The sequence below is a fragment of the Stegodyphus dumicola genome, chromosome X1 (genome assembly GCF_044657685.1).
Source record: "Stegodyphus dumicola isolate Sdum_Otavi_A_Nest chromosome X1, ASM4465768v1".
Classification (NCBI taxonomy): domain Eukaryota; kingdom Metazoa; phylum Arthropoda; class Arachnida; order Araneae; family Eresidae; genus Stegodyphus; species Stegodyphus dumicola.
In genome coordinates, this window is record NC_140780.1 from 183,219,640 (window position 1) to 183,241,422 (window position 21,783).

Here is a 21,783-nt window from a genome sequence, read left to right on the forward strand (position 1 = left end):
GCACAAAATCGCATTCTGTAGTTTAGCAGTCGAGTCTTATCTTGCAGATATATCACTGCCATTTTTATTTGAATTCAAATTATTGTTTTAAAAATATTATTACTTATATTGAGATAAAAATTGTAAAATAAATCTATCTAATGTTAAGTTTTAAACAGTGTTTTCAGTACTCTTCTTATGGTGTTGTGAATATATTTGCTCTTCTGTGTAATATTATTAAATGGCTAAGTTTAAATATAAGTCTATTTTTACCTTATAGTATCTTATGTTTTGGTGGCTAAATTTGCATTTTTGGTTACATTAAATCCATATAATCGAGTCTCCCCATATTATTTAGTTTGACGAAAATATTAACCTTTGCTGGACAAGAGGGCAATGTAGTATAAGGCGTACCAGCATTTTTATCAAAGCTTTTTCGATATTATTGAAGCCCTGGGGCATATTGTGTGCTCAACCAAACCAGATGCTTATGTCCATAATCAATGGAGTGCGCAATGTAAACGAGACACTATGGTTCTGCTGAATTCAATCATTTCATCTGCTTTCATCATAACATTGATAACAGCATATCATTATCCATCTCATTTAGAAAGAATTAAACTTCAGGGACAACCTGTTGATATTGTGGAAGCCTATAACATGGTATAAGAAAAAATTGAGTTTTATATTTTTGAGCGTGAAAATATAAAAAAGAGTTTTGAAAGTCTATTTGATTATGATGCGCAAATGTGTAAAAGATTCGATACAGAGCTTAAACTGCCACACATCGTTCGAAAGTAAATCTATCGATATAATGCTCATTGTGATTCTGTGCTTAATTATTATAAAACTATTTTAGCAATCTCTTTACTTGGCCATCTCATTTTCCATTTAAAATTTCAGTTTTCAAGTTTAGAAAAGACTGCAATTTCCCTGTTTTGCATACAACCATCAGTTTGTGCTGATCTTGTAAATGAGTTGAAAGTGATATATAAAGATGATTTACCCTCTCCGGAAATTCTAAACGAAGAGACGAAATGTTAGTGATTCCGAAAGCAAAGCTCCCAAACACACCAGTTTTGGCTTTAAAAGAACTTTTTACCAAATATTTAATAATTTACAAATAAAAACATCTTACCAAATATTGATGTGCTTTTTCACATAGCAGCTACACTGCTGATAATATCTTGCGAATATGATCATTCTGCAAGTGCTTTAAAAAGGTTAAGAAAATTATAATTGAGCTACTAGGACAGAAGAGTGCAGATATTGTTTGGCATTAATGAACATTAATAATACCAAAGAAATATCAGTTGACAAAGTTATTGATATATTTACCAGTTTACAGCCACAGAAAATGGAATTCGGGATATTTTAAATGCCGAAACAAAATGAAAGGCCAGAAAAAATGTTTGCCTTTTTTTTTTTTTTTTTTTTTTAAAATTTTTATTTCCAATTTTACTTCATGTCCAAAATATATGACTTATTTACAACTTTTATGTATTTAATTTAATATCTGTATTACATACAACAGACATGGATTTTATATATTTATTTATCTTTACAGTTGTATGATGAAACCAAAGTCAGATGAATTTCAGAATTCTTTTAATATTTTAATAATTTTTAATTAGTTAAAAAACAAAAATATCGAGTTAAGTATTTAATGTTTGGAATATAATAATTATAAATACGATAATTAAATGCAATATATCCATAATTATGTTGCATAATTTTATTATTAATAAAATTCGTAACATAATTATTATTTATATTAAGGTAACTGCCTTTAACATAATACATTTGTCACGTAATAATTCGTGTATACTTGAAGATGCTGTAATAGGTAGAACAGTATAGCCATAGGAGTCATAAAGGGCACCTCCCCGTAATTTGAGCTGGCTACGCCCATGATTGGCATATAACAAACTCATAACATTATTTGCGTAGATTAATAAAACAATTTCTGGTTTAGACAAAAACTGTTTGATAACATTAATAATGTGTTTTTGGCTTTTGAAAAAATACTAATTGTGTGAAAATTCTTTCAGCATACCTTATATGTAATGAAATTATATACAAAAGGATGTTAATTTGTAGTAAATCAGAAAAAAAATATCGCTTAATGATATTAAAGGAGAAAAAATCAGCTTTGAATTATTCTATTTTATTTTTTAACAAGCCCGCAAGCAAGCTAGAAAAGGTGGGAAAAATCTTTAATTTTGAAATTTAATATTTTGGTCAATTTTTGTTGAATAACTATCAAACGTTTTATGTTTTATTTTTTATAATATGTAGAAATTTAACTAATATAGCTGCAAAAACTTGGGGTACATATAAAAGCTGGCTTTTGTAAGTTTTAGTCATTTTTTGAAAAATTCAAAAGATGAGGATTTTTCATGTTTGATTCAATGAGGATTTTTATGGACATATTATATAATAAAAACATAAACACTATTCCAGTATTGAGATTTGACCATTTTGTACTTAACTTGAGAACATACATGTAAGCTGTATTCTTAATTTTTATATGCAATTTATTCTTTGAATCTGAATTTTTATGTGTAATTTATTCTTTGAATCTGTATTTTTGACATATAATTTATTCTTTGATTTCATAATGTCAATATTGGTTTCAAATATTACCCATCGTTAAAATAGTTAATAGATAACTGCAACAATGTTTTCTTTAAGTGTACTTGCTACTGATGCCTTCTATGATTTCTGTGAAGTTGATAGTTTCTTTGAAGGCTAATAGTGTAGTGGTCTGAAAGTCAAATTGCATGTGTGCAGCATGGATGATCTGAAAATAACTGACAGGCTAGAATTTTTGTTGTTTCCCTTTTTTCCTTCCTTTTTTCATTTTTTGCCATTGTGGAAGAAAGTTTTATTGACAAAATAAAAAGTACTTTAAATAAATTTTAAATTTTGCTCTTTGCATTGATGAAACCATAACAAACAACAACAATATAAATGAAAAAAATCTCACACTTATTTTTATTTCATATCTGAAGTCTAAAGTTTAGTATCTGCAAAATACTTTTGCTGATTACATTTTGTAATTTAAGTATATTAAGTATTATACATAGACTGACATTTCTTTCAAATAATTCTAGCATATTTAATAAATCATTAAATAATTTAATTTAAACTGAAAATAATAAAAAAAATATGAAAACTTTTAAGTTTTCTGAGAAAATTTTGGCAGAAAATAGATGGCATTTATTTGTGGCAAATGTTTCACAGATGCTGATGTTTCTTTTATAATCATATTATTTAGTGACAGCTATCTAAATGCATTTCGAGTTAATGCAAGATTAAAAAAAATTATTTAAATTAATTTCTTTGCATGGTTAATAGTCAAAATTGAAAATGAAAGTTAAATTTTTTTCATGTTATGAGTTTAAAAAAGGAGCAAGTGTTGGAACTTCAACAAAAAATATTCACATTTATTTGGATCATGCTTCTACTTAAAATAGTTAAAAAGTGTTTTATTAGGTTTCAAAAGGGTGACTTTAGTTATAAGTGATAAACTTCACTCTGGGCAAACTTCTGGCATTGATAATGAATTTATCCATGATTTGGTGAATTATAATTCATGGATTACAGCTGAAGAGATAGCTGAGAGAATAAATGGGTACAATTCGAGTGCATTTTACCCTATAAAGCCACCTGGATGCACTTTAAATGCATTACGCATTCACTATGGTAAAGTTAGACAATGTGTTTACTCAACAAGCACTGCATCAAGAAATCCTCCATCACCCATCATATTCCCCTGGCCTTGCCTGTTCGGATTTTCATGCGTTTTTTCTCTGTAAAATAATTTGATTGGTAAAAAATTGATTCTGTGGAAGAAGCAAAAACTGAACCTTTTAACTTCATTTAAAGAAAAACCATGCAGTTTCTGCAAAGGAGGGATTCAAAAAAATTGTAAAACATTTGGAAAGAGTTATAGAAAGTAGTAGAAAGCACATTATTAATTAATAAATACTATTTCATGGAAATGAATGTAATTTGATTTCGAATTAGGTGTAGACTTTTGCTATCACCCAATATTTTAATTTTGTGATGTTATTTTAATCTTATTTATAAGTAAAAAAGTATTTCTTGTAACATAGGTTTATATACTACAATTTTTACATATCTCTTGGTAATAGGTAAATAATGCAGTATCACATTTTATTTTAAATTAAGTTGAAAATTAAAGCAGTTTAATACGAGATATGTGTTATTTACTATGATGTGACTAGACAGTGTTTTATTTTTAGATTTACTATGCCAAAAAATATGCCAAATAAGGAACTACAATGTGACAGATTTACTAATCCTGATTTTTATTGATGTTAAAAGGACTCTGCTGGCTACTGTTTACTAGTAGTGGTTTTATTTACTAGTACTATTTACTAGTAGTGGTTAGAAGGGTTTTTATCAGTATATTTTGCTATCTGTACATCATTAACGTGTGTACATGTTAACTTTGTTACATTTTATAATCAGGGTTTTTTCCATATATGTAGATTTTGTTGGGATCTTACTAATATAATGCTTAATAGCTATTATGATATTGTACATTGCTACTTTTCTTTGCTATTGGTATTATTTTATTATTAGAATAGCTTCTTTTCTCTTATTATCTTATATATTAATTTCATATGTTGTATAATTCTATATTATGAAGCTTATTTAGATCCTTGAAAAATCAATAATTAACATCTGCCCTGTTTTCAAACTTAATGCAAGTATATTCCGTTTGAATCTTTTGAAATCTATTGACGTGATTATAAAAAAAAAAAAAAAAAAAAAAAAAAAATCCAACTTTTTAAAATATTGTTTCCAAAACATTTTTTTGCACTGCTTTTAGAACTCCTGGAATTTTTTTCTAGTAATCTAGTTCACTTTTCGTTACTTCTAAGTAGGCTTATTCACTAAAAATATTATTTGACTGTACTTATTTTATCCCTGCTCAAATTTGCTCTATAGTACTTTCATCTTGGTAATTCAGGTAGTCCTTTCAAAATTGAAGTTCATCATCCTTCATCTGGTAAAGGAGGATCAGTGATTGCAAATGGAGAAGGTTTAAAGCAAGGTCTAGTTGGATCTATGAATATTTTTGATATTGAAACAAATGGCTTAGAGGGAGACATAGAAGTAAAAGTAACAGGTATTTATGTGTTTTTTGTGCTGTATATTGATTGATCGTGCTGTGTCATGTCATATTCTTTTTTGTATGTAATACAAGTTAGTAAAAACAACTGACATGATCTCTGTTAGCTTTGTTTTATACCTTTAAAACATTCTAATTACTAAAAAACAATGTCCAACATTAAGAATCAGTGTAAATTAAAAAAAAAAAAATTGCATATCTAGTTTCAATAGTTTTTGAACTACCTTCTTCAGCTGCTAAGTGCAAATAAACCAAATAAAGGAAATAAACCAAATAATGAAGAAAAAACTCCCCTTCTTCACCCTTTATTTGGTTTATTTGCATTTAGCAGCTAAAGAAGGTAGTTCAAAAATTATCGAAACTAGTACTGCAAAATGTTTTTAAAAATTTATGCTGATTCTTAATGTTGGACTTTGTTTTGATTGTTATTAAGCATGATATTTAAACTACAAAAGTCTAATTACTGTTGAAATATTTGATATCACTCATTGTTTTTCTCTCAACAAATGAAACTAAATGTTTCTTCTGAAAATTCTACATGGACCTTTCTGAACAAACTTAGCAGCTCATTGAACTGTATGCTTGAACATCTGAGGTTTGCATTTTAAATCATAACCCACACTTTCAGGGTTGTTATGTCAAAAGAAATTAGGTAAATCAAAATTAGGTCAGTTTACTTTTCATACTGTAAATTTAGTCTGTTCTCAGATTTCAGATACTCAATTTAATTTGAAAGCAAAGTTGTATATCATTATGAGAATATGCTGAAGTGGGATAGATATGTTGGCATTGAGATCCTGTTATGTGGGGAAATCATGATAAATCGATGCAGCAAGCTAGGTGTATTAGAAAAGTTCACATGTAGCTAACAAACAATATTACAAGTTATTATTTGTAATCCCAAGTTTTCAGTGCCATCTTCTGTGATGTTGTAAATGAACTTTGTTCAGGGATTGCAGTATAGCACTTCATTGTACAGATGTTCTGCAAATGATTTTAAAGGCTAAATATGTTAGTATATGTATTAACTGATTTGTGGACTTCCCTGAACGTAGCTTCATTGAACATGCATGGCACATTAGAGAAATGCATTCATTCTCAAAACTAAATTTTCTCTTTCAAAGTTCTCAAAACTTTGGAAAACAAACTAGACATATACTATGTTATGAAATAAAAATGGCTCACTTGATTACTAATTGATAAACTTATCATGACATTATAGAAACTGTGTTACTTCATCGTGTGTGTCTATGCATGAGAGATTATGTATTCCATACTGACAGGTCTGTCCACTTGTAATCACTGTTCATACATTTTCCAACTATGTTTTTTTGAAAACTTTTGCAAATATTACTAAGGAAATTTCCAGCTTTTGCAGATTTTTATTAAAATTTAATTTCGGCAGAATTTGTAACATTTTGTTATATAATTCATGCTAGTATGCTTGTAATACATGTATTTCCATATTTGGCAGCAGTCAAAAACGTATATTTATTAAACGTCAATATCTACACAATTTATGTTAATATGCTTGCATACATATGCGGCTGCATTAAAAAAATTGCTATATGCCATATAAGTAGACATCAGAGTCTCGTACCCATACCAAATAAATAGATCTGGTACTTTTAGTACAGTTTAGTTAGCTTACAATGGTTTTGTGAGCAATTAATCATTTTTATGTCTGAATTTTATCTTTCTTGTACTTTACACTGGTATGAGTAGTAAAGTAAGTAATTATATGTTTTATGTAGTACAGTAAGTAATTATGTGTTTTAATTCCATTTTAAAAATTTTTCTTTATATTTTGATAAATTTATTCATATTTTACATTGTTAGGTCCTAATGGGAATGCTGTTCCTGCATCAGTTATTAATATGAAGCATGGCAGTCACAGAGTAGAATATCAACCACATGAAATTGGAACTTACAAAGTTGAAGTCCTTCATCAAGGCAATACAATTTCTAGCAAGCCATTCCTTGTTGAAATATGTGATCCAAGCAGAGTAAAAGTAATTGATGTTGAAGATGGAATTATTGGAAGGGAACAAATTTTTAAAGGTAAAATATTCGTATAGGATATCTAGTTTTTATCTCTTAATAACTAGATTTATTGGATAGTTTCATGTTTAAACAATAATTTTTGTTCCTTAATGCGATTTAGCACTGAATCATAGTGGGTGAAATACCTTCACTAACATTTCTTTCAGCTGAAGGAAAGTCCCTTTTGCAAATTTTTCTTCTGTTGCATCAGATGTTCATGAAAACTTCTATTTCCAGTACTCATTTTTTCTCTCACTTTTAAAAAGAAGGTGATCATTGTAATTGAATTGTAAAAAGAAGGTGATCATTGTAAATGGTGATCATTGAAATTTTACACCAGGAAAGTAAGTAGGAGTTTTAATATATATAAGTGCAGCCACACCAGTTATTTTAACATTTGGACCATAATGTAATTCTTCTGACAGTCAAGGTCGTATTTTTGTTCAAAGAAATTTAATTTCAGATTCTTTGTTTAATTTAATTTTCTTTTGGTCTAATTCCTAAACCAGCATGAATCTGAGTCATTGTAAAACAGGAGTTGACTATTTGCATTTATTATTTATGAAAATATGGAATTTATTATTATTATTATTATTATTATTATTATTATTATTATTATTATTATTTTTAAGTCTGTGATCAATTTTATAAATGTTTTGCGTTAAGAAAGAAGTTATTTTAAAGTAGTCTGTTTTATTATTTCTCACAATTTTATTTTATTGCTTTTAGCCTTTTCATATAGCTAATTGTTTTACTTATAAGAAATGTGAACCTTTCTTGTTTGTGTACTGTATAATGTTTTAGCATTCATAATATTTGATTATTTTATGTATTTTGGCTTTTATATCATTGCAGATTCCTCCCATATGCGGATTCTTGAATGTTACTTTTTGTTTTTGTTTCTTGTGATGAAAAAGAAAAAAAAAATTTGTTCAAACAGTGTAATCATCCATGTATAATAAAAAAGTGTATATTTTTATTGAACTTTAATTAAGAAAACTCTCTCTTTTGTTTAATATATAATTATGTAAAAACAAAGAAAATTCAAAAATTCACCCTAAACAGCAGTATATTCACAGCATTGGCTTGATGTATACATTTCTTTACTTCTAGTTGATGTGTCTCGAGCTGGAAGAGGTACTTTAAACATATCCATTACTTCATCAGGCCGAGATGTTAAGTATAATTTGAGAGAAATCAACCCGGGAATGTACGAAGTTGCGTATGTGCCACTTTCAGATCACCCTCATAAAATAGATGTATATTATAATGGTCATCAGGCACCAGGTACAAAAAAGTTTGAACTACTTTTTTCTTATATTTGTTGAGATGAAATTTTTTTCTGCTACTAAATTCTGTGCATATTTTTTTCATTTTTCAATGTAAATCAACTATTAAAATGTGCTTTTGTATGATTTAGAGCATATGGTGGGTGCCTCTATGACTATTTTAATTTTGTAGGGTGCCCCCAAATTGTAGAAATCCGTGATCCAAGTCATTCCATCATAGCTCATGGATCTGGATTGAAATCCTCACCTTGTGGAAAAACTGCTTCATTTTTTATTGAAACTGGAGGATTTGGAGAAGCAAAAGACTTTGATATCATAGTTATTTGTATGTTGCTTTTTAATGACAAATTTCATTTGATTAGGCATTTGTTTGCACTTCTGTTTTTTTTTATATTTATAAATCATATGCAATATTTTGACAATTATTTCTCATGAGACTGTGTCTTCTAAAACATGTATGTAAATTTCTTTTGAGCCTTTGCAGATCCTGTAACTAAGTCAAAATGTATGAAAATATTTTCTAAAGTGTTATAAATTTATAAAACTCTTTATTGCTAAATGTTATTCATATAAGCTGTTGCTATTCGTATGCAAATAACTTGATGAGAAGTCATTATACTGAGAAAGATTTGATTTTTCAATTAAAAAAATGCTTACACAGCAATTTCGTTTTACTCATTTCAAAATGGTTGAAACTTCAACCAAGGTAAGATATTTGAGTTTGAAACGGAACAACACTTAAAATGAAAGAAAATTTTTGATTCTCATTAAATTGTATGATAATGTATACTGCGAAAAATGCAAAGTGACATAGAACTATGTTTTCTCTCATCTGGGAAGTTGGGCATAGAGTAAACATATTTTTAAAACTTCTTTTGAGAACCTGATGGCATTAAAAAGAAAAACTACTGAACAAATTTCCTAAATATTAAAATATAAATACTTTATACTATACTAGAAAATAAAAGATGCCCCTTCTAAACAGAAAGCTAATATATTATTACTCTTATACTTGATTTTTGAGCAGAAAGTGTTTCCTCTGACTCATATCTGATATAATTTTATTGACCCATAGCTGTCCTATCTACTTGTTAGTGGGGAAGAGGATAGTAGAAATGCAACTTCTCTTGCCCGTCATTTTAGAAATGTAATTGTTCTTCAACTATAAGGAGTGTAATTTAAAACTCACCATATTGCATTTTATAATAAATAACATTAAATGAAACTTTTCTTCAATACTGTGTAATTCTTAGGTCATCAGTTTTATTTTTGAAAAGCCGTAGGGGTAATATCTATAATGAATAATATGCTGTTAGGAATTTCTTTTGCTAAGGAAATAATTTTTTCCAGAATTTGTTTTGTTTTTAAACCGAATTTACATTTTTTCTGAATAATTTAGTTGCATTCATTCATTGTTTCTTTCTTTTATTTCCTTCACAATGATGTTTAAGATAAATTTTTAGTGTTTTTATTTTCCCAGTGTATAAAGTAGGAAATGCAAATAAATTGTTCGCTTACTCCTACATAAAATGATTACTATTTCATTATGTTACTATTCATTTATGTTATCTCTCTATGAAAACGAAAAAAAAAAAAAACTGCTTCAGCAAGAAGAAACAGTCAGAAAAACACCCAAAGGTAGCAAATGGCAAATGTTTTTAATCTTGAGTAAAGCAGTGGGAACAATGGAAGAACTTCTTCAGCTATATGTATATGTCCATATATGTCGTTTAATTATTGCGAGGTTAAACCCACTTAAAGTTCTGTATTTTCTGATGAAAATAACAACTGAAAGCATAAAATAAAAGATCAAGATCACAACTGTAATACAGTTGAAAGCTTGGTCTCAGGTAATGTCACATTTACAGAAGGGAATCCCAGGAATGTTGACAGTAAATTTCAAAACTCAAACCAAAATAAATGTGAACCACAGTGATCTAGCATACTGGCCAGATGAAATATTGATACATGAAAGTTATCACATAATTATGAATGGGCCGTATGCTATTAATAAACAGCATAGTTTTCCAAAAGATGAAAATAGGCCTAGTTTCTCAGTGATAGTCATGTATAGAAAAAGGGGAAAGTTTTCTTACAAAGTGCCTTATTCGTTCAAGGAGCGCTAAAAATTGTATTGCTTTTGCTGCAGAATTTTTGGTTTCCTCAGTAGTTAGTTTTTCAAAAATCCGGAATTCATGACTGGAAACTTGCTCCAGAATGCTTACAGTCACGTAAAAATTCAGTACATCACCTAGAATGTCTATAGAAATGGTTTGAAGTGTCACTGCGATTACAGACTAATAAAATTATTGGAAAAGAGCTTCAGTCACAAGTGGAAAAAAGAATAAAATCATTGGGGTAAAGTTTTAGAAAGTTTAATGAATATCTCTCAGTTTTCAGATAAATGCAATTTGGCTTTCAAAGGAGGTTTTAGATATGTTATCTACATCACACAATGGGAATTTTTTTAGGTCTTCTTGTTCTACTTGGATAATTTGATTTAAGAGTGAGTGAATATTTACATCAGGCTGTGTCTAAAGAAATGTGCATTCTCTATTGTGGGGAAAATGTTCAGCATGCAATAATCAGTTCTGTTCAGGAAAATATGCTTAACTGAGCTACAAGATTAACAAAATATTAATAATATAGATCAATAAGATATTTTAATCTTTTATTAGACTGTAAGTCAGACATAAGTTATGTGGAGCAGCTTTGGTTTACAATACACATTTTAGATGTAGAAAATATTGCAATAAAGGAACATTTTGTTAGCTATGAACTTGTAAAAAATGTAGGCCAATGATTATATGAAAATTTATTTGATTTTCTGAGAGATATTAACCTAGATTTACAGAATTGCAGAGGCCAGGGCTAAGATAATGGCTCAGATATGGAAAGGAAAAATAAATGTGTTCAGGCATAGATCCTAAAAGAAAATCCATGGCCATTTTATATGCCTAAACTGAGTCGTTGGTTGACAGTGCAACAAATTACCTGGAATCCTCCTAACGTTTGGATGTTATATAGCACACCTCTTTTTACCTTTCTGTTTCACTTGGACAGTGGCATGCTATAGGAAAACATGTTAGCTGCCTCATTCCAAAACCTTTCTTTGATGGGAGTGCAGAATGGAAGGGGTCAAAACCATTAAAAATGAAATAATGGAATTCAAACTGCCCTTTATGACCATGCAGAAGTGCCTGCACCTGATCTTGTAGTGTGACATGAAGCAGAGAGTCTTGTAACAGAAATAGAAGCTTATGATATTCTAGTGATGATAAATGTCTGGTATGATGTCTTAGACAGGGTAAATGTTGTCAGCAAATCTATGCAGAACACCTCTGTCTAACTATCTATTTCAATTTCTTGAATGAAAAGTGTCACTATTACTTAATTGATGATCAAATGGTTTGGAAAAAAGACTAGAATCAGCATAAGAGTTTGTAGAGTATTAGCTGTAGAGCCGATGTTTTTAAAAGTAAAAGGATAAGAAAAAGAAGGCTGTCTGAATAGGAATGCACTGACAGGTTTCCAAATGCTAGTGACCCTTAAAAAATCGCATGTTCAGTGTAATACTAAACAAAGCTATTAATTTTCATCTGAGAAGTTTGAGCCAGTTACAAAGCTTCAATAACAAATAGGGATTTTTAAATGATTTTCAGATGTGCCTGATAAAAAGTAACATGTCGAAGTTTGGACAATATGTTAAACTACTGACAAAATAGCAGTTTCTGATCTGTTGACTGAATTAGATGTAGCCAAAGACTTATTCTCTGAAATTGTGAAGCTTTCAATAGAAGCCACTAGATTCATAAACACAAATAAGTTATAGATGTCATGCCAAATCTGTGGACTACAGTAAGAATACTGCTTACAATGCTTACTATTGTGCGCTGGCAAGAGAAGCTTTAGCGAACTAAAGTTTATAAAAGCAGTCAGTCATTCGGGTCTCAAGACAGATTGAATTCATTGAAAATTTTGTCTATAGAAAATACGACAATTTGTCTATATTGCTAAGGAAACAAATGTAGAAAGTGCATGAAAATATTTTCTGATCTAAAGGTTAGAAGAAAAGTGTTTAGGCTAGGCTAGTTTTATGCACTATGGATATACTGGTCGAGAGAAACAATTACTGTTTCTTATGTATTAAAAAACAACCAGTATTATAAACTCATTCTTATATTTTTAATTTTTTTCTTGTGAAAATTTGTATAATTAAAATGTGCGCCAGCAATGATAAGGCCAGCCCTAATGCCAGGAAGAGTTTGGCATAAGCAAGATCTCATTAATTACTCCCTAAAAGTAGTAATAAAATTAGAAATAACTCTTTATTGATATAAAGTTATATTATGCAGAAGGAAGAAATCATATATGAAATAAATGTAAGAGAAAAATACATTAAAATTACTATATTTTTAATATTTTTAAAAAAATGTAATTTTTAATGCAGTAAGTGCATTGTTTTAAAACTTTGCATCAAAGTAATAACACTATTAAAGGTAAGGCTTTGAATGGCCATCTTTTTGTGCAAATGCTTGACCACAGTGATGAAAATTGCAACAATTTGCGTCTTGACACAAATGCATGCTGGTTATCCAAGGGTAACAGTTTGCAGCATTCTGCTAAGGAGACTGCAAAGAAGAGACATTAATCTGACTGCAGCTAGAATGATTGTCTTTGATTTTTGTCCTAAGATTGATGTGTTTATATCAACAATGAATATTAAAGAAGTCTATTACTTTGATAATTTAATGCAGCAGCCCATTATTGAAAAAAGATTGTATTTCCTCAGGCGATGTAGTATATAAGCCATTTTCAAAATTTAAAAGAAAATTTTGAAATTCACTTCCAAGACATTAAAAATTTTGAATGCACTTAGAACCTCTGATCTGTGGTACATTTGATCTTGATATTGTGATCAAGGAAGAGTTGATTACATTGAAGAAGAATTAACTGAAGATTGGATGGAAGGACTGGAAAGGAAAGAAGTTTAGAAAGAGGGATTGTATTGAAAGAGAATTTAAAATTCATTTGAAATATCCCAAAATAAAAATTGTTGATCCAAAATCCTTGACGTTTTCCTTTTTTTAGCTAATAACAATTGCATGCAAATAATAAATAAATAAAATAATAAAGATCAAGATTAAAACTGTAATTCAGAGGAACTCTTTGTCTTAGGTAACAATGTCATATTCAGACTTTGGTCTAGTAAAACATTCACCGGGGATAACAAGAAACGAGCTAAGTATTTTTGAATGAGGTGATTTAAGAATTAAGCAATTTTATGGCAATGTTAAAAAAAATTGCTTCAGTATATCAGGTGTGGCCATCACATTAACCAGGATTGAATTTTTGTGCATGTGATTTTGTTTCTGAACTTGTTTTTTATATTTAAAATTTAAAATAATAATACTACAAAAAGTAATAAAACATAAATCTAATAAACCATTTTTTAAACTTTTGTTCATTTTCTTAGTCATGATCTTTTGAAAGACAAACCATACTCGACTGTATTATTCATTTATATTTACTGTTATTGCCAACTAAAGTGTCTGGTTTTTCATGCATGTTTACCTCACTTAATATTAATTGCAACTGTATATTAATTTCAGTTTGGTGTGATTGTGTTCTTAAAAAGTGGGTACATGTGTGTACAAGCTTGCAAATAATTAAATAAATATATCGCAAAATGAAATTTAATGTAAAATGAGAATAATGACATTTGAATAGAATTTTCATGTTTAGTGATTAAAGTCATTAAGCTGATTTCTGCTTAACATCAAGAGAAAAAGACATGACCTGCAAACATGAAAAGGCCTTAGTGCCTAGTTATTACTATCTGTTTGGTGGCACTTGATATGTTTTTGTTTCATTACCGTCTTTGAGCGAGTTGCTGAGTTTTTGGGTATTTATAATCAGCAGCTATTAAAAGAGTTAAATATCTGAATAAAGGTAATGGTAAGTGAACTTACGACTAATAGGGATATTTTAATGAGAAAATGTCGTAATTTTCACATATATGTGTTGTGAAGAAAGACCACAATGAAATATTTCTTTACATATTGATTTTCTTCACTGAGTAACATTTACTGATCCTGCTGCCAGCTATATTTGCCCTGACTGAAAGTTTATGTAATTCAAAATATAGGACTGTATTAATATACAACCATGTATAGGACTGCATGTCATATAATAATTTCAACCATACTGCATTGTGTTCTGTACAGTATTGTGAAAAATTAAATTGTTCGTATGAAATAATAACCATCTTTAATATACTATTAAATGCTGAGATAAATTATAATCTAATAAACTATACTAACTATTATAGCTATTAATTGTGCTGTTAATAAAAGGGAATGACATTGGAGTGGATGGTTGATTTGTCTTAACTTTGCTTCACTAATTAATTTTGTTAATTATTGCAGTGCGTACAACAGCTCTGTTATAAATACAGTAAGATACATTTTATTTGAAACTCTCGACTGTAAACATTTTTGTAGTTTATGTTACATATTGGAAAAAAGGAAAATCACATGCATCCAGCTCATTCTGTTGCTTTTAAGCGAACTTGAAGTGGACTTCCAGTTTTCTGTAGCTTTAGCAACTTCATGACTCCTGAGATCATGGGGAAATTATACACAAGCCTTTGTTTCTCATGCCATATTAGTTTGCATACTAATTTGTTATTTGGGGGGGGGAGGGGGTTGCACCAGAAAACTAGTAATTTTGAAAATTATTGTACCAATATAAAAGATTTTGTGAGATATAACAAAACTGTTCTGAATTATTATTATTGTTTTTATTATTTACTTTAGCAATTTAAGTTTAAATTGACATCTTTGATGCCTAAGTAATTTGACATGTGTAGCTATATCTCTGAATATATGAGAAACCTATATGTTTATGCTGTGTTGATTACTTTTAGCTCCTCTTGGTTCTCCTCTGCCTGTTAAATGCTACCAGCAGAAAGATGGAAGCTTGCTTGCAGAATGGTCAGCACAGCAAGCAGGTTTGTTGTTACACTGTTTTCCAAACTTTCTTTCTAATTTCTAAATATTTTACTTTAAGTTGTTTTAATTTTATAATCTACACCTTTTTCTTTTCTTTCTGCCTCTTTTTTTTTTTTTTTTTTTTTTTTTTTTTTGTAGGAAATCATAAGATTGAGGTACTTTATGCTGGAAAACCAATATCAGGATCACCGTTTTCATGCCAGGTATTTGATGCAACTAAAGTTGCTTTGCAGAAAATTAAAACTACTACATTTGCTGTGGGAGAAAATATATCCTTTACTTGTGAGTTCTTTTATATTTGTTAAATAAATAGACTAGTTTATTTTTATTTTGTAAAGCAAAGTAGAACTAAAACAAAACAAAAAAATTTTGTTTTCCTTTTTTAAGCAGTGATATCTTGCTTTTCACATTGCGCTACCTTTCTTTTATATAAATAAATTTTATAAATTATGTAATATATGTATGTACTTTTAAAATGAGTATCTTGCATAATGAACTTTGGATTAAAGCTAAATTTATTACATGCATCTTCTTTCTAACAAGGCCTGCAAATCCTCATGAAAGGATTAGCAGAAATAATGAAGAGGTTGAAAAAGAATACCTTAGCAATCAATATTTTGATTTATCGAGAGCAGTTTTTAAATGTATATACATGGGGATATCGTCAATTCCTGATTATCAGATATCAGATTGGTTGGGTCCTGTCCATAAAAAATATATTTTTTGTTTAATGATAAAAAATTACCATTATTATTGGTTTAAGCTATGTACAGGAAAGCTGTATACTGAAAGTCTGTGCAGGAAATAGAAGGAAAAGAAAAGTGTAGATTAATAGTACTGATAGCAGATGATGTCATGGTAGTATTTGGGAATTTTTACCCATGGCATACTATAATGTAATTGTATAAAATGCGAAATATATAATTATCATTAAATCATCCATCAAAAGTAAATCAATTTTACAGCCATAAATCATCTGTTTTGCATTGACTTCTATTGTAATACAAGAGACAAAGAAACAGCATATGCACTATGAGGTTAAGAAGAAATACAGAGAAATAGAGCATCAGATATTCATTTAATTTAGATAAACAAATGAAGTTATTCTCGAGATTAAACTGCTTGGTAACTACAGGTAAATTGATAAGTAGTATTTTTGTTAATTTTAATAAAAATTATTCCTCTCTCTTTCGTTTTTTAACTGCTTTCTGATTATCCATAATTTTGAGTTAAATTGTGTATATATTACTCCAGCTAATCAGAAGTTCATCTCCTGTATTACTCTGATTAATCAGGAGTTGACTCTCTAAATATTAGATAAGGTATGACAGTTCTGTGTTTATATAGACACTGATTAAATAGGATGCTATGAAGAAATAATATGTGATCTATTACAAACTATATTATATAAATGTTTCTTTGAGAAGATGAGAGTATGGTCAAGAAATTAGTTTAACTGTTGGAGAAGCTGCTGAGAAATCATACCATGTTTTGGATCTTTTCAGTTAGGGCACTGCATGTGCCAAACAGTTTTCTGTAGTAAGATATATGTGTAAACTTGATACTATAGTACCAGTCATACATTATATGATTCTTAATTATGTGAAACCATATGAAAACACTGGAATAAAAGCAAAAACAACAAAAAAATAACCCATTTGAAGACTTGTCAATATTGTTGCCACCTCTAAATTAAATGTTGTTTCTTTGATTACTGAAACAACTTGGCATATTTATTATGTTTTGAGAATTTACTGCTATATAGTCCTGTAATGAAAAAGAGCCAATATTTTTTTAAATATTGCACATTTCAAGCATATTCTGCATATATTTATCAAATGATCACTTTTCCCAAAAAAGTAAATCTTATCCATTTAATTTTATACTTGAAAGGTACATTTGTATCATGGGGGGAAGGAGAAAAAAAGAGAGTGAAAGTTATCATGTATTTAAAGAAAAATTTGGACAGAAGATGGATTTATGCATTGGGCATTGTGTCTGAATTCAGAGACTGTGTTAGAATTCAGAGCTTATTCTTTTGTCTTTCCCTCTTCTGTTTCCCTGAAATATTGATTGCTAAGGTATTTTTTTAGGCCTTTCCATTATTTCCTCTAATCCTTTCAGGATGATTTGCAGGCCTTGTTAGATAGAAGGTGTCTGCAATAGCTTTGTAAATCTGTAAAATTTTATTTCATAATTTTATCAATGAATATTAAACTTAAGTTTTTTGACTAAAATTTTTTCATCAGTCCCTCTGAAATTACCAAATGATAGATAGTGGCAGGGGTTACTGAAACATCTTAAACTTAACTTCTGTTAAAATATAACTCATTTAAATCTAGAAGTTTTTATAGCATTTTCTGATTTTATATAACAAATGCCTACTGTTATGTGTGATGATTAAACGGGGAGAAGCAGCAAAGTTTTCTTCATATAAAGCTGCTGTCATCCAGCAGCTTATTTCAAATACATAATGTAATTGTAGTTAATCACATCTCATAATTGTGATAATTGGTACTTGCAGTGTAACTGGTACTTCAGAATGTCTCATATGTAACTATATATATGTCTCATATATGTAACTCCCCATTCTTTTCGTAAGTGAATCCCTTTCAAGGACGAATTCTTTGAATAGTGTGATAGATGTGATGACAAGAAGGGGGAGATGTAAGCAACACCTTTGAATGAGAACTGTGCTATTCTATTCACAGTTTAAAGTTTAGTATAGGGGTTTCAAGAGTCCTGTACATGCTTTATGATGGCTTTACAAGTCTCTCATGTGTTTAATTTTTTGGAAAATAGGTTTGAAAAAACTGAAATTCTAAATTTTTTTGTTATTACTTGAGCTTTCTGATTAGTTTAAGCTAAATAGTCGGAATTTTACTGCATATCCATAGCTTTTGAAAATAAACTCATTATTAAAGAACTAACACGGAGTATTTTTAAACGAACAGTTGAAAAATATAAAACAAAAATATCCAGACTAATAAACTTGTTTACAGTTTTGTGCTTTTCATATGAATTTATTTGCAATAAAGAAGCAGCATTTTTAAACAACATATTTCAGCATTGAGGAAACTGAATAAATAAGAACCTATCACATTTCAAATTTCTGCTGAAATTTAAAAATTATTTTTCAAAAGCATAGTTTATTCTACCATTCATATCTATTTCTATCCTTTGCTAATCCTGATATGAGTAAAGAATGTGAACATTTTGTCAGAAAGATTCTGATGACACTTTTTGTCATTTCTCCATTTACGGCATTAATAATATTTTTATAAATGGAATTTTGTAGTTTTTGTTAATGTTTTTGTGAAACTTTTTTTATACATAATGTGACTGGCATAAGGAAGAAGGAAATTTAAAAAGTTAATATGTGTGGATTTCCTTTTGTTATGCTATAAGAATTTAAATTGAGAGACTTTTATTTTTGTTGATAGATAGTTTAATTTTTCTCACAAAAGAAAGAAATGATAAAATAACTTTACTCTTCTGGAATTTGACTGCTGGCCTTTTCATCTGAAAGATATATATAGCACTACTGAACCACAGCATGCTTTGCAAGATGGATTTAATGTAATAGTTTAAAACTTGATTTGCTTGCTTATTTTTGAGAACCGCTAGCGTACTGTGATACTTTCACAGGCACTCCACAACTATATTATGTTAACTTTATAAATTATTATATAAACTTTATAAAATCACTGAAAATGCATTCTAGTTAGCTCTGCATGACATAAAGTTCTTTCAGGCCCTGATGCTAAAATTTCTTAAATTGTAAACCACGAGAAGCAGAAAGGAGCATCTTTAGATGGATAGCAATGTTACTTTTTTGTATATGTGCTGCTTTTAAGGCCTGGTGTAATTGTGCTCAGGTGAGGATAATTGTTTTTGGATGCAAGTATCTCCTTTACTGCACTGCATGAGTATCCAAGATATTTTCTGAACATTTTCTAAGTATTGTGTTTCTCACAAGCACAAAAAAGTCTGTATGCCAACATAAAGAAATATGCTGCCAAACATGTATGGGACCTTTGATGTAACAATTCACTCTTTGCTTAATTTTAGGTGCTTGCAACCGTTTATTTCATATGAAATTTTAAATTATTTTATTTTAAAAGTGAACCGTAGGGATGCTGGTTATGCTGAATTAGATGTCACAGTTACAAGTCCATTGGGAAGGCATTTGCCAATTGAAGTGAAAGGCACTTCAGATGGTGAAGGGGAACTCATTGAATTCACTCCAACAGTTCCTGGAAAATATAAAATTGCAATAACATATGGAGGAATCGAAGTACCAGGTATGTAAAATACCATTTATTTATACTTATTTTTGTTTTAACTTCCATTTTAGAAAGCTTTTTTTTTTTTTTTTTTTTTTTTTTTTACACTGCTTGTATGTTTACAAGATATTATGCAAAATGCCCTGAAAAACTGTTTATCTTAAGCCATACTTCATCCTTCATTTATGAAATACTTCCCATTGAAATGCAGTCATCAATAACTTCGCTGGAACAAATGCAAAAATCATCTCATGCAGCTCATTCCTTATTATCTGCCAATCTTCTTTGACCTTCTTGTTTGTGGTGCCCAAATTTTCCCTTTTCCATTTAATTTGTGTTTACTAGAAGAACAAGAAGTTTCAGGGAGTTAAATGGATTGGCTATGGAGGATGAGGAAGAAATGCTATATTAATGAATCATAAATGCTGCATGGCCACTGCAATATGAGGAGCATTATTATGATACAGAATCCAATTATTTGTATACCAATTCCATGTATTTCTTGCGGTATGTTCCCAAACTGCTGCATCACTTCACACAGCTTTGTATTTACAGTCTAAACAGGAGGAAAAATAATTTATCTAGAATTTTTTAAGTATGTAAAATAAAATGATCACATTAATTCTCAGGCTTTCTTTAATTGTGTTGAAATGGGAGGCTTTTGAGATGATTGATTCACGATGGGCATGTATTCATAAATATAAGTTTTTGTTAAAATAAACTATAAAGAAATTTTGATTAATTCAGTCTGTCTGCACATTTCCTTATAATGCTACTGTCCTACCTGTCTCCACGGTAATTTTATGCTAATTTACAATGGTTTCTGCAATTGTGCTGCATACCGAATTATCCTGCTTATTCAAAATATAGGAAATGAGCACATACTGAATTATTCTGTTTATTCAAAATATAGGAAATATTAAAATAATTATCATCTACTTTTTGTTGCAAATTATTTTACTCAGTAGTTGAAGAATTTTGAGAATTTCTGCAACATTTTCAAGCTCATAGTGAGATTAAATGAAAGTGAAATGACAAGAGAGGGTGGTGCCAAAAAGACAGTCCATGCATTGGGAAAAAAACTCTCTAAGCCAAGAATAAAAAATAAAAAAAAATAAATAAAGTTTAAAAAAAAACATGTCAGAGTAAATCAAAATTTTAAGCAATGCTGATTGCATTTTTTGATATCAAAGATATCATTTTGGAAGAATGGGTACCAGAAAGCAAGACAATGAACCAGCATTTTTATAAAAAAGTTTTGATTAAGCTGAAAGAAAGAGAAACAAATGCTGAAAACTGTGGCAAAAATGGTTTCATTCTGCATCAAGACAATGTACACAGTGCTATCTGTGAAGGAGTTTTTGGGTTCAAAAATCGATTGCAATACTGAACATCCACCATATTCCCCCAGTTAGCACATTATGACTTTTTCCTTTTCCCAAAGATAGCATGAAAAGGTATCCACTTTGAGTCACTGGAGGCTGTTAAGAAGAGAACGTCCTAGCTATTAAAAAAGTTATTATCAGAAAATGAACTGCAAGATGGTTCCAAGCAACGGAAAATATGAAAAGGCCAGTTAGTGAGTAGGGAGTATATCAAAGAAGGGAAACGATAGATTTACCATAAACTGTAAATAGATATTCTTTTTTGAGTCTTTCCTTTTAATTTATGGACAGACCTTGTATAGTGTTTTTAAAAAAGCAATCCAGAAACAAATTAATTTTAGAATGCAGGCATGTGCCATATCCGTATAGAAATATTGTAGACACATTTGTCTTGGAACAAATCTAAGCAGTTTGAAATTTTCATAAAATTTAATTAACTGCATATGCAAATACTGTCAAATACCGAAAATCTGCCGACTTGAAATCTGCCAACTCCTGAAATCCACATTGCCTCTCAAAATATAAACATTCAATTTATAGGTTCTGGAAACTACAACATGGAGAATGAAATACTGAAGAAAAAATACTTACCGAATAATGACATCATAATTACCGAATAGT

General features: G+C 29.5%; 1 protein-coding gene across 2 annotated transcripts in view; it reads left to right on the plus strand.

The window, feature by feature from the left end:
• jbug (filamin-type immunoglobulin domains fbug) overlaps nt 1-21,783 on the plus strand; it is a 347,148-nt gene that overhangs the window by 288,461 nt on the left and 36,904 nt on the right. For both annotated transcript variants that reach the window (XM_085807591.1, XM_085807590.1), the window contains exons 35-41: nt 4,985-5,143; nt 6,986-7,207; nt 8,303-8,476; nt 8,651-8,803; nt 15,407-15,490; nt 15,630-15,773; nt 19,616-19,795. In XM_085807591.1, the coding sequence (XP_085663717.1) occupies nt 4,985-5,143; nt 6,986-7,207; nt 8,303-8,476; nt 8,651-8,803; nt 15,407-15,490; nt 15,630-15,773; nt 19,616-19,795 (1,116 nt within the window). The remainder of the gene's footprint in view (nt 1-4,984; nt 5,144-6,985; nt 7,208-8,302; nt 8,477-8,650; nt 8,804-15,406; nt 15,491-15,629; nt 15,774-19,615; nt 19,796-21,783) is intronic.